This window comes from Camellia sinensis, chromosome 14, assembly GCF_055761805.1.
Source record: "Camellia sinensis isolate YWXY chromosome 14, ASM5576180v1, whole genome shotgun sequence".
NCBI lineage: Eukaryota > Viridiplantae > Streptophyta > Magnoliopsida > Ericales > Theaceae > Camellia > Camellia sinensis.
The window spans coordinates 7,218,136-7,231,000 of record NC_138974.1 but is presented as its reverse complement, the minus strand read 5'-3'; the positions used below and the strand labels follow the sequence as shown (position 1 = coordinate 7,231,000).

General features: G+C 38.8%; 1 protein-coding gene across 1 annotated transcript in view; it reads left to right on the top strand.

The window, feature by feature from the left end:
• Positions 1-12,865, top strand: part of LOC114321671 (uncharacterized) — a 47,550-nt gene that overhangs the window by 6,677 nt on the left and 28,008 nt on the right. The window contains exons 2-3 of the mRNA XM_028268872.2: positions 3,898-4,094; positions 5,996-6,076. Of these exons, the coding sequence (XP_028124673.1) occupies positions 3,898-4,094; positions 5,996-6,076 (278 nt within the window). The remainder of the gene's footprint in view (positions 1-3,897; positions 4,095-5,995; positions 6,077-12,865) is intronic.

The following is a 12,865-nucleotide window of genomic DNA, read 5'->3' as shown; positions in this document are numbered from 1 at the left end:
CACATCCTAAAAGTGCCGCCTTATTTTGAAGCTGATCTTGTTGCATATTAATGCCCACTATATAGCTTTTCTCCAAATTAACCTTAAGCCCTGAGATTATCCCAAAAAGTCTCAAAATCGAATAAAGGTGAACTATCTGACTTTCATCCGCTGAAGAGAAAAATATGGTATCATCCACGTATTGCAAATGTGTCACACTAACTCTATCCCCCCGCCCCCCCTCCCTCCCCACCTACAATCCCTCAAAAAGACCTTCTTTAGCTCTATCAACCATCCTTCCCAGTACGTCAGCCACCAAAATAAAAAGAAAAGGAGTTAGTGGGTCCTGTTGTTGTAACCCTCACGAAGCCTTGAAGCAATCCCTTGGTTTACCATTATGACATATTGCACGTTGACAAACATCCCTAATCCAAGATCTCCACCGCCCACCATAACTCTTCTTGCCTCAAAAAGACCTTCTTTAGCTCTATCAACCATCCTTCCCAGTATGTCAGCCACCAAAATAAAAAGAAAAGGAGATAGTGGGTCCTCTTGTTGTAACCCTCACGAAGCCTTGAAGCAATCCCCTGGTTTACCATTATTGCACGTTGACAAACATCTACTAATTCAAGATCTCCACCGCCCACCATAACTCTTCTTGCCCATTACATAATACAAAAACTGTCAATCCACATGGTCATATGCCTTCTCGAAGTCCACCTTAAAAATAAGTCTCTCCTTCCCTAGACTTCTATATTCCTTCACTACTTCATTTGCCATTAAGGCTATATCTAGGATTTGTCTTCCTTTCACAAAAGCCCCTTGCGCCACAGACATAGTCTCCCCCAAAGAAATCCTTAGTCTTTTTGATAAAACATTCCCTACAATCTTATAAAGTAATGTGACTAAACTGATGGGCTTAAAATCTCAAATTCTTACAACATTCACTTTTTAAGGAATTAAACAAATGAAAGTGGCATTTGAGCTCAAATTAACAACCCCCGACTCATGAAATTTTGAAAAAACTCCCAACAAATCCCCTTTCACCACCTTCCAACAGTCCTGAAAGATGGTCATGGAAAAACCGTCCGGACCTAGAGCTTTGTCTCTTTCACAATCGAAGACTACCTCCCAAATCTCCATTTCGTCAAATGACCTTTCAAGCCACGATGCAATTGTCTGATCAATGGGAACCACTCCCCGGTCTATTCAACTCCTCCTTTGAATAAAGCTTAGAATAGAAGCCATAAATTCCACTAACAATCTAATTCTCCCTTTCCTCCACTACCCCTAGGCTCACTTCTAATCTCTTGATGAACATCTTCTTTCTTTTCCCATCTGCCACCCTATGAATTTTTTTTGAATTCACATCCCCTTCCTTCAACCATTTGACCTTTGCTTTTTGAGCCCAAGATATTTGCTCCCTAAAACCAACTCTTCCAATTTCAATCTCAACTCAAATCTTTCCCTCCTAATTGACTCAGCTAAACCCCCTGCAACTCGAAGCAATCTAGCTCTTCGATTATGCTCACCACCTCTTTCTTTGAAAACTCCAAATTCCCAAAAAACCTCCCTACTCTAGCTTTTCACATTCTCCTTGACCATCTTCAACTTTCTTACAAATTTAAAACCTTCTCATCGATAACAACTAGCATTGGCCCACTATTCCTCAAAATTTCATTCAAAAGATGGATGCTCTAGCTACATGTTCTCAAATCTGAAAGGCATCAGTCCCTACTTTAATGGGCAACTTTCTATCACAATAAGACAATAATCTGAAATTAATTTAGGTAGCGATTCCTACCTTAAATTGGAAAAAACCCTTCTCACCCCAAGGAATATAAAAATCTATCCAGCCTACAACACACTAAATTTTCTTGCACATTAGACCATATAAATCTTGTATTACACAAAGGAGGATCCACCAACTCGTATTCTCTTATAAACAAATCAAAGTCCCTCATACCCCTAGTAGATCTAATCCCATTGAGATTTTCTGCACTCTTCCTAACCACATTAAAATCTCTCCCTAAACACCAATTTAGGGAACACAACCCAAATAACCCATATAGCTCCTCCCAAAAATCCCTTCTCCTAGAAGGCCTATTAGGTCCATAAACCCTAGTCAAACACCACTCTGTACTGTCAAGATTCCTAAACCTAATTGATAGTGAAAACTCCCCCAATATAGTTTCTTACTCAGAAACAACTCTCTTATCTCACACAACCAAAATGTCCCCCTATCTACCAACTGAAGGCAAACAAACCCATCTCCTACGTTAACTCCCCAAAGACTTTTCATGAACCTTCTATCACACACTTCTACTTTAAATTCTTGAAAAACAACTATGTCCGGTTGATGACTCCTTAGAAAATCCTTAATAACACTCCTCTTTCTCTGAGAACCCAACCCCTTACATTTCAATTAATAATCTTTATTGGGAAACATTTTCACCCCTTACCTCCTCTCGCCTCCCCTCATAATTAACTGAACTTGCTAAATTCCTTAGTTCCCTTGCCCCCTTTTTGCTACTCTCTCCTACCTTTCTAACAGCTTTCTCCTTTGTGATCCTATTATTCTTACTAAATGGTCCAGGAGTCCCCTTGAGTTTTACTAATGACAATCCCATAACTTGAAGTAACCGCATAAAAGGGACGTCCTTGTCCTCAATTGGGCGAGTCTCATACTTGCTCAACTCCTTCAACCATCTTTCCGTTTCCTCTCCTTCACTAAAAACTTGTACCCCCTTGTCAAAATGATTGCCTGAGACCTTGCCTTGATTGCCATGCACCTGACCATGAGAAATATTAGCATGTAAGGACTCAGACACAATAGTAGACTCATTCACAATGGCCCCAGGGATTTCAGAGGTAACCCCTTGTTCAATAATATCAACTGATGAGACCTCAAGAACAGGACAAATCAGTCTGGAAAAATGAAACACTGGAACCCCACCCCTAGCCCCTTCCCCAAAAATAGAAGAATCTGGAATAGCTTGTACCCCCTTATGAGGAGATGAAAATGTTAAATTTTGGTTAAATGAAGGACTAACCTGATTTAGAGAGTTGGAAACCTTCTCGATATCCTCACCGTCAATAGTACAATCAGCATTGAAAAGACTATTGAGGTCCCAGTCATGATCAGCCTGCTCATCCTCAATGCTTTCCACTTCAGATTGTGAATCTGAGCTCTCAGATTGTGAAAAGACTATTAAGTTTAATTACAATTAATTAAACTTAATTGGAGCTCAATTATACTAATTAAAAGTTCAAAAATTTTCTTGATCATTACACAAGCCTTACCCAACATTCAAAAATTACCAAATATGTATTTTCACGTACCCTGTATGCATGCAGCATACTGGTACTTGTACCCATATCGGGTAAGTATCCAACACTTGTATGACAATATTTTTGGAGTACCCATGCTGCACAGGTTGTGCAGTCATGTGTGTGTGTGTGTGTGTGTTCCCCTTAGATATGCAGTTCCTGTGTTATTATAATGCTCTAAGGAGCCTCACAATATAATTGAAAGATTTAAGTTCTCAATTGTTGAGAACTTGTTTGACCTATCTACATTTGAGTGCACTTGAGAGCCACTGAAACTAATTGAAGCATAAAAAATGTTTATATCAGGAGGAAAAAATGATAAAAAAAACTCAAATATGCATGAATTTATTTCTAAAGTTTATATTGACATGATGCCTATGGTAGGTTCAATTAATGTGGTGGCCGTGTAATTTTAATTTCTATATTATATATTACTCTTGCTATCCAACACAAAACAATTGGGTTTACTCTTTTTTTTTTTTTTGAATGGACTAACAAGAAATATATATGTTTGGACTTTGAAGTACTGCTTTACTAGTTGATAATCGTTTATTGAATGGTTGATTATTGTTTTTATATCTTGTTCAGGTACTCATCGAAAGCTATTTGATGATTATCTTCTGAATATAAACAAGGAACTTGCAGTTGTTCAATTGGAGTTGCGGGCTTGCAGAAACCAATACAATGGTGATATTTTCTATGGTGTAGTGAATAATGTAGTGGATGAACAGTCCAAACTTGGAACCAAATACACAGTTCCTCAGATTGCTTTTTATAAGGGCATTGTAAGTTTTGATGCACCTTTATATCTTTTTTTAGATTTTTTCAATAAACTTTGCTTATTTATTCTATCTACTTGACACAATGCTGATGTGAGTTATCATTGGGTCCTCAATATAAATTAAAAAAAAAAGTTAGGGCAAGAGAAAATGGGTAATTCTTGAAAAGATTTAATTATTTTACTCAATGAGAAGAAGATTAAGTGATCTTAATATAGTTATTGTAGTAGGAAAAAAGGGCTTATAGAATTACGACAAAAAACACATTGGGAGAGGGATTTTTTTTTTGAATGAAGAGCAACATTTTAGCTTGACTTCACCCAAATCTCTTGTATTAGCTCACCTCTCAAAAGTTTTATCCTAAAGTTCATGCATCTTCTAAGAGGACACATCTAGGACATTGAAGATGTTGGTGTCAACAGGGAGCAATGCGAAGAGTAACAACCAATTTAAGCTGCAAACTAGTTCCTTTCAAGGTGAATGCTAAGATGTTTGGAATAGCTCACATCCAATTATCATGAACTGTCTTGGGTTATTTATAGTAACAATAATGTCACACATGATGCTTGTGCATAATTTCTTAATTTAAATATAATTGATTAGAATAAAAAACAAAATTTAAATTACATCATTTGATACATTAAATTAACAAAACAATCTCACTTCCCTAGTTTCTAGATTCGTGTTGGTCCAAACAATAGGACTATAAGAGTGATCATTAAAATATGAAGAAAATCACCAAATAATCAGAAATGAATGAACCTAAAAACAATAATGATAATAGAAAAGTTACATGTACAAAAAAGGTGCACATAAAGTTAATGTGGAGTCCAAATTCATTCCAGATCACACATTATTTTTTTTTTTTTGGTGCACTTTTCTGTGCATATGGCATTTCTCTAAAGATAAACATATAGAGAAAAGAAAAGGTTGGTGAATAACAACGTTGAATCAAAAGATCTTTGAGAAAATATATACAATTGATGGCATTGACATAGTGAATTATTAAAGGAAAACAATTTTTAACGAAACAGAATTAACTAATGTGAATCTTCAACAATTCTCTTCTTGATTCTGTTAACATGAAGAGGATCCAACAAAAAAACAAACAAACCAGTACTCCATGCCTAATGCTTTGTGTTACGTATAAAATAAATAAATAAAATTAAAAAAAAAAAGGAAAAAGCAAAAAAAGGGATCATTTTTCTTGTGTGTAGTGTGTGAGGCCATGTTTCGTGAACAACCATAGTATAGCCTACCCAAGACCAATTGATCTATCACCATGTTGAAGTTGGGAAATATCAATGTTTAGCATTGTCCTAGAGCTTTAGACTTGAGAATTAGACGAATCCAACAGTTGGATATGTTTGGACCACCCAAACCCAACTGTAATCCAATTGCATCTTTTTCTGTCCCTTTAGTACCTTCATTTCTTGGGAATTCAAATTATTAAAAACTTAAAAAATAGCCCTGAAATCAATGAAATCTTTTCTACCAGCATTGACTGATAGTCATTTTTTCTCTTCCTTCGATGAAAATATTGAGAGTAGTGTTAGGCGATCTTTCATTTCTTACCTATATTTGCTTAGTGGAGCTCATATTTTATCTCTCTTTCGTTGGTGACATATATCTTCAATGCAGGAATTTGGCTCTTTTGGATAAATCTTGATGATATATAAGGTGTTAGAGTCTATTGAATGTGATTATGGTTAAACTGTAGTTTGGATGCATAGTTCCTGAAACTAAGAACCCTTCACTATCCTACTGTTTAACTTTATGTATGCATATATTTATCTAATTATTATTTCTATGAACATATTGGTTTTTTGATGATAAATATATAGAGATTAAGTTGTCTGTGGTTAATTTTCTCATGTTTAGTATTGTTTGATGTCATATATCATCAGATAGAAGCTATTGCACAAGATGCCACAGCTAAGGGTAGCATATCCAATATTGATGCTCTCAATATACGATTGGAAAATCAGGTTTGATGATTTCTACTTAAGGGTCTTGTTAAAAAGATTATACATTTTTTTATTGCACTCACTTTCACAGGGTATGTGCAATCTTTTTAAGCTTCTTAACATTTGCCCTAAAGGACACAATAACAAAATCCTCTAGTTTACAATAAATGATCTTCTGTAAGTAAATTTGTTACCTACTTGTACTGTTCCTTATAGTATGGTATTAATGTGCATTCAACTAATCATTCATGTAACTTAAGTGATAGAAAATCTGATCTTTTAGTTATCTTCTATATAGGAATGGCTTTTTACTACTAGGTTTTTGCTTGAGTGGTATTTCTCATTACTCCTAAAAGGAGAGCTGCAGGATTGTAGTCCTAGTAGGGAAAAGTGTATGGGTTTGGGCATCTTTGGTCTAGGAGTGGTGTGAGCATCACTCCAACACTGCCTCTTTTGGAGGATACTGTAGATTTTGACTTCTTTGGCCCAGGTGTGGTTGTTTGTATTATATGGTTATTTAGATAAAAAATGGTTAGCTTAGTTCTTTCTTCTTTTTCTGTTTTTGGCATCAAAACCTTATGATGCACATGTATACTTAAATATACATTTTATAGGCTTTTGGTGGTGCCTCAAGGTGTTTTGTTGATTGATGCTCTTTCAATCTCTTCTCATTCTCATTTCCCTCCTTGCACTAGGCACTAAGCATGTTTTTGTGGTATGGTTTTGAGTAGAATTGAACTCCAAAAGCTAGCTCGTCAAGTGAGTGCTTTCATGCTTCTACACTGCAAATTCCCTTTGTACCCAAACAATGTGGGACTTTGCTCACAACCTCCCTCACATCTAGAATGTAAGGCCCAAGACATGCATTTTACCCATCCCTGCGGTACGTCCAGTTTTGATACCATGTGACACAGTCTTGGCTAGAACTTAACTCCAAAAGCTAGACAGGTTTGCACGTGAGTGAGGATGTTGGATAGCTTGATATATATTGGTCCCGTTTGGTAGAGCTGTGGGAAAGTGATTATAACTTATAGCCTAACAGCTTATAGCTGTGAACATAAGTTGATTTTTGACTTATAAATTAAGCTTCTCCTCCCCCATTCAAAGAATAAATTGATTTTTGACTTATAAAAAACCATAAGCTGTATTGTTAATGTAAAAAATAGATGTATTATTGATTGTTGAATTGATTGATTTATTAGTACAAATGTGAGAGGCTCCTTATATAGGAGATATAGGTGTAGTAGGTGAAGTGGAGGTGGTAGTGGTGTAGGTGAAGTGGAGGTGGTAGTGGTGTAGTGGGTTAGGTTTAGTGGAGTAGGTGAGGTGGTAGTGGTGTAGGTGAAGGTAAATTCTAACAGCCCCCCGCAAACTCAAGGAGGATAGAAACTAACCAACTTGAGTTTGAAGAGAGGAACAAAACAAGAAAATACATAAAAATAAAAAAAGGATAGGAGACACTGTATGGTCGTGTCAGACCATTGGTGAAGACACTGGATGGTGGTGTCATAACGTTGTAGAGGACACTGTATGGGGTGTCATAACGTTGTAGAGGACACTGTATGGTGGTGTCATAACGGTGTAGAGGACACTGGATGGCGGTGTCAGACCGATGTAGAAGACAGTTTATGGGGTCATGTCGGACCGTTGTAGCAGACAATGTTGTGACAGTTGTTGTGACAGTTTACGGAGTCTTGCTGGACCCTTGTAGAAACTAACCGGAATCAATGTCGGGACAGTTTACAGAGTCTTGTCGGACCCATAAAGGAGCTAACCGGAATCAATGTCGGAACAGTTTACAGAGTCTTGTCGGACCCATAAAGGAGCTAACCGGAATCAATGTCGGGACAGTTTACAGAGTCTTGTCGGACCCCTTAAAAAATCGCATCCTCAAAAGGTGCGCCCAATTTTTCAAAAGGCGTGCCCAATCCATAAAAAGGCGTGCCATCAAAAGGCGTGCCCAATTCATCAAAAGGTGTGCCGGACATGATGGCGAGGCACGTGGGCGCCTTGGCTTGCGTGCCCGTTTGTCGGCTGGTGGCAAGAGGCGCGCGATGCGCGTGGCTGCCTTGGCTATTTAACCAAGACGAAGGCTGAGGCTGAGGCATACCATTCTGAAACCTCTGAAACCAACCCTTCTCTGAAAAACTCTGTCTCTTCGGAGAGAGAAACTGTGGAACATTTTGTAGCCCAGAAAAATGGCTTCGTCTTCCCGCGGGCTGCTCACCCTCTTTCCCGACCTCAACGAGTCAACAAGAGAGAGAACTGGTGCGGTGGCACTGGAAACTCAACCAAGCGCCCCGGAGTTTGCTCCGTTGAACTTTCCGATGCGGTCGGTGGAGCAAAGAATGGCAGTGCAGTCGGATGTGGAGGCCAATCAGTATACTCTGAAGGCATGTGTGGAAAGCATGACGGCGGTCACAAACTTGTCGAACCGGCTGCAGAGTAGGACAAATGAGGTGCAGCATTTAAACTCCCAGCTGGCTCTGCTCCAACGCATGTATAAGGATGCGCGAGCAGAGATAAGCGTGCTAAGGGCAAAAAACAAGGAGCTGAAGCGGAAGGCCGCCGTGATGTTCCGATTTAGAGGGCCGCCATATGCGACAGTGGAGGAGTATGGGGGAGTGAACGTGCTCGGTGGACAAGGAAACACGGAGGCAACACCGGCAAGGGCCGTCCAGGACGGAGGCAAGAAGAAGAGGCCTGCAGCAGAGTAGAGAAGAAAAATCCCACCGGGGGTGTGTTGTTGTATTTTTTTTTTTTGGTGTAAAAATGTGATCGGGGTTGATCCCGAAGATGAATAAAATATGGGTGTTGTGTAAAGTGTTGTTGTTGTGTAATGGGTATCTCTCTCTTCACATGGGCTGTCTCCTTTGGAAATATGTGTGATAAAATAAGAAAAAAAAAGTTGGGTGGTAGTGGTGTAGGTGGTCGATGAGGGTTTCTGTGGAAGAGGGGAGTGATCTCCCTCGGCTTCACGAGGTCGTCGGTTTCCGACACTGTCTTCAGCGGCGGCGTGGAGAGCTTCTTGGTATGTGTTTGTGGTATGTGTTAAAAAAAAACTCCAGCGGGCAGCTAAGGCAAGGTTGCCGGCTGGCTGCCCGCCGGAAAGAAAGGAGTATAGGCTAAATCTTATAGCTCTGATACCATGTAAAAAATAGATGTATTATTGATTGTTGAATTGATTGATTTATTAGTACAAATGTGAGAGGCTCCTTATATAGGAGATATAGGTGTAGTAGGTGAAGTGGAGGTGGTAGTGGTGTAGGTGAAGTGGAGGTGGTAGTGGTGTAGTGGGTTAGGTTTAGTGGAGTAGGTGAGGTGGTAGTGGTGTAGGTGAAGGTAAATTCTAACAGTTAAGCTAAACCAAACACATCAAAATAGCTTAAATTAAGCTAAAAGCTGAAATAAGCTGGAAATAAGCCCTACCAAACAAGGCCATTGTTGGGCTCATCTCCTAAGAGCTTAAGTTTTTGGGACTAGTGGTGATTGATCTAAAATGTGAAGCAGAGTCCCACATTGCTTAGGTACAATGAGGATGTGCAGTGCGTAAGTGTGAGGGTACCCTCATTTCACAATGTAACTTTTAAGGTTGAGTTCTACACAAGACCGTGTCACATGGTACAAGAACTCTAGTTCCTAGAGGTCATAGGTTCAACTGATGTAATAGAATAAGTACCTTTAGTGTATCCTATTAGTTGTAGCTTAGTTGTAGTCTATAAATAGCTGATGTAATACCTATTGTACTTAGTTTTTGATTAAAGAATATACATTGTGATTGGAGTAGAGCTTGGTTTCTCTCTGTAGCCCTTGGGGGTTTTACCCAGCTTGTATAACCAGACTTGGTTTGTAACTCACAGAGCTTTTGGTTTTGATTTGTGATTACAATTCTTGCATTGATTGTAATAATTGGAAGAGATTTTTTACCTGGTTCTTGCCAATCTAGCTTCAATTAGTGGTCATCTCTGGTTAGCAGCAACTGATTTCAGTCCGAAGCCCTAATCAAGATCCAAGTTCGATCTGAACCTGTCTTAGTCAAGATCTGAAGTCCTGGTGGAGATCCAAATTTGATCTGAAAGTACGGTGGAGATCCAACTTGATCCAATTGCTTCTGTTAAGATCCTATTTGTCTTCAGGAGCTGGAATTTGAGTTCACAGAAGTTGTACGAGAAACCGTAGACAATCGAAAGTTGAGTTTGAGTTTGTCTTACGTCCAATCAGTCCTGATCTGAGTTGCTACTTAAGATTTGAGTTCGCGATTTGTTTTTGTGATATGGATTCGACTTCGCAGATTGAGCTTTGACCTAGATCTGTTCTTGGATTTGCGAGCTGTAAATGGATCTTGTTGCTGATTGTGACTTCGATTCTCCAATTTCGTTCAATTTTGGATTGTGATAACGCGATTGCAACTTGTGATACATCTTGATCACGATTCTTCTTTGCTGTCTGCATTGACCTAGGTTCAGTGTTGAGCCTTGACCTGTTGATTTTGATTTCTGTTGCTCTGCATGTCGTGATTGTTGTATGACTTCTCTTGCTTTCTGTTCAGATCTCACTTTGCATTTGACTTTCCTTGCTGCGATCTGTTTTGTTCTGGTTTGAGTTGCTGCATGTGTAGTTGCTGTATCTGTGTGGTCTCACAGCTGAAGTGTCCTATTTTGTGCCTTGGATCAGTCTTTAGCAACTTTAGAGAAGTGTTACTGGTTTGGCTTGATACATTCTCTTAGTTTTGCTTGATAATGAGGTGATTGAGGAAGAGTTTTTGCATTGAGTTTGGGTGAAGAAGCTGAGGTAATTTCTCTATTGGAAGGAGAGTTTTTTGCATTGACTTTGGGTGAAGAAGCTGAGGAAATTGTTTTCAATTGTAAGGAGCAATGATGCTATCCAAATCCAACTCATAATCAAAGAGATGAGTTGAAAGAAATGAGTAAATCAATTGTCGCATTGCAAGATGACATTGATATTTTTCACTACTTCAAATAATTTGTTTGATGCTTTATCGTTGGGACTCCTTTCATGCCTTCTTTAGGAAGCTGTTTTGAGTTGAGTAGGTTGCTTCTTGTGTGCACATTCGGGATTTTTTTCACAACTTCACATAAATTTTTTTTTTTTGATAAGTCGTTGGGACTCCTTTCATGCCCTCTTTAGGAAGCTGTTTTGAGTTGACTAGGTTGCTTCTTGTGTGCGTAGTTCACATTTGTGTCTGAAGGAAGGACAGAAGGCTTGCAATGCCGAATTCCAGCTTGTGATCAACTACTCGTGTTTTTGCTTAGTGGATGCATCGTCCATCCTATCATTGTGTCAATGTTTCTCAGCCTTGCTTTGGAAGATGTCATTTACTAGCCCATTGGTCTCATTCCGATAGAATGAGTACTCTTTTGCACAAGTATGCTGTTGTAGGTGTCGGGGTTTGAAAGTGGGGGTCCGTCCGAGTCTTAACGAGAGGGTATGGACACACCTATGGTTGTTGAGCCAAGGATGCAAGGATGAAGTTCAATGTATTTGTAGACGGCTAGGTTGTGAGAATCATGTTTATTCTTAAGCAAGGAAATGCATCACTTGTTCCTTACCTACGGTTACATGAGTAGTGTTACATTGAGTTTACTTACGCTGCATAAACTTGAGGACAGGTTTCTTCAAAAAGGGGGAGTACTGATGTAGTAGAATAAGTGCCTCAAGTGTATGATTAGATGGCCTAGTAGTTGTAGCTTAGTTGTAGTCTATAAATAGGTGATGTAATACCCATTGTACTTAGTTTTTGATTAAAGACATTGTGATTGGAGCAGAGCTTGTTTTCTCTCACTAGCCCTTGGGGGTTTTACCGCTAATTGGGGCATGTCTTCTCTCCCTCAATTTAATCCTTGATTTGCATTTGGATTGCATTATCAAGTCTTGGCATTCCCAATGCACTTCATTTTGCTTGTCTTTGTGCACCTTATTCACCAAGTGTATTTGCCTCTCCATGTATGAGACGGGGTGATGCAAGATGATTAGGGACAAAAGCAATAGTGGGTTTTTGGGTTGATTTTAATTAGATTTGTGGCTAAAATTGCAATTAAAGTATATGGGACATGTAGGGCTTGTATAGGGTAATAAATGGTAAGGGTGTTCATGCTTCTGTTTGCTTCTGGTTGGCACCAAATTCGGAACCAACCCAATCATGATCAACTCGGAACCAAACATATGATGCACTAGAAGTCTAGAAGCAACCGAACCCAATGTAGCTCGGGTTGGTTCAAGTTGGTACCACAGTTTCACTACACAGGTCTGTAACATTTAAACATAGCCCAAATAAAGAACAAAATATTGTTTAATACATATCAACAACTATGAATGGTATAGTAAAGTCCAACTCGAGCTTAAACACAACCAACAACAATTATGAATGGTATAGTAAAGTCCAACTATGAATGGTACATATCAACAACAATTAAGAGAAGACATGTCAATATATATATAGAATTTTACATAATATATATAGGTTTAGTTCGTAGGTTGGTCCGGTTTAGGCAATGCCTAAACCAAAAACTAACCCAATCCTATTGGGTTGATGATTTGAAGACCCGAAACCAAATCCATGTACTCGAAAACTAGATCAAAACAACCCAATGAGGTCGGGTTGGTTTGGTTCTTTGGTTTACTTGGTATTTTGCACACCCCTAATAAATGGTTTAGAGTTTAAGCATGAAAAAAAATGAGATTTTGGCACTGTCTAGGGACTGTTAAAGTGCAGAAAATACAAGAGGGAAAGAAGGAGAAGAAGAAGATAGATCTAGGAATCTAATGCAGAATATAAGAAACTCAAGGAAA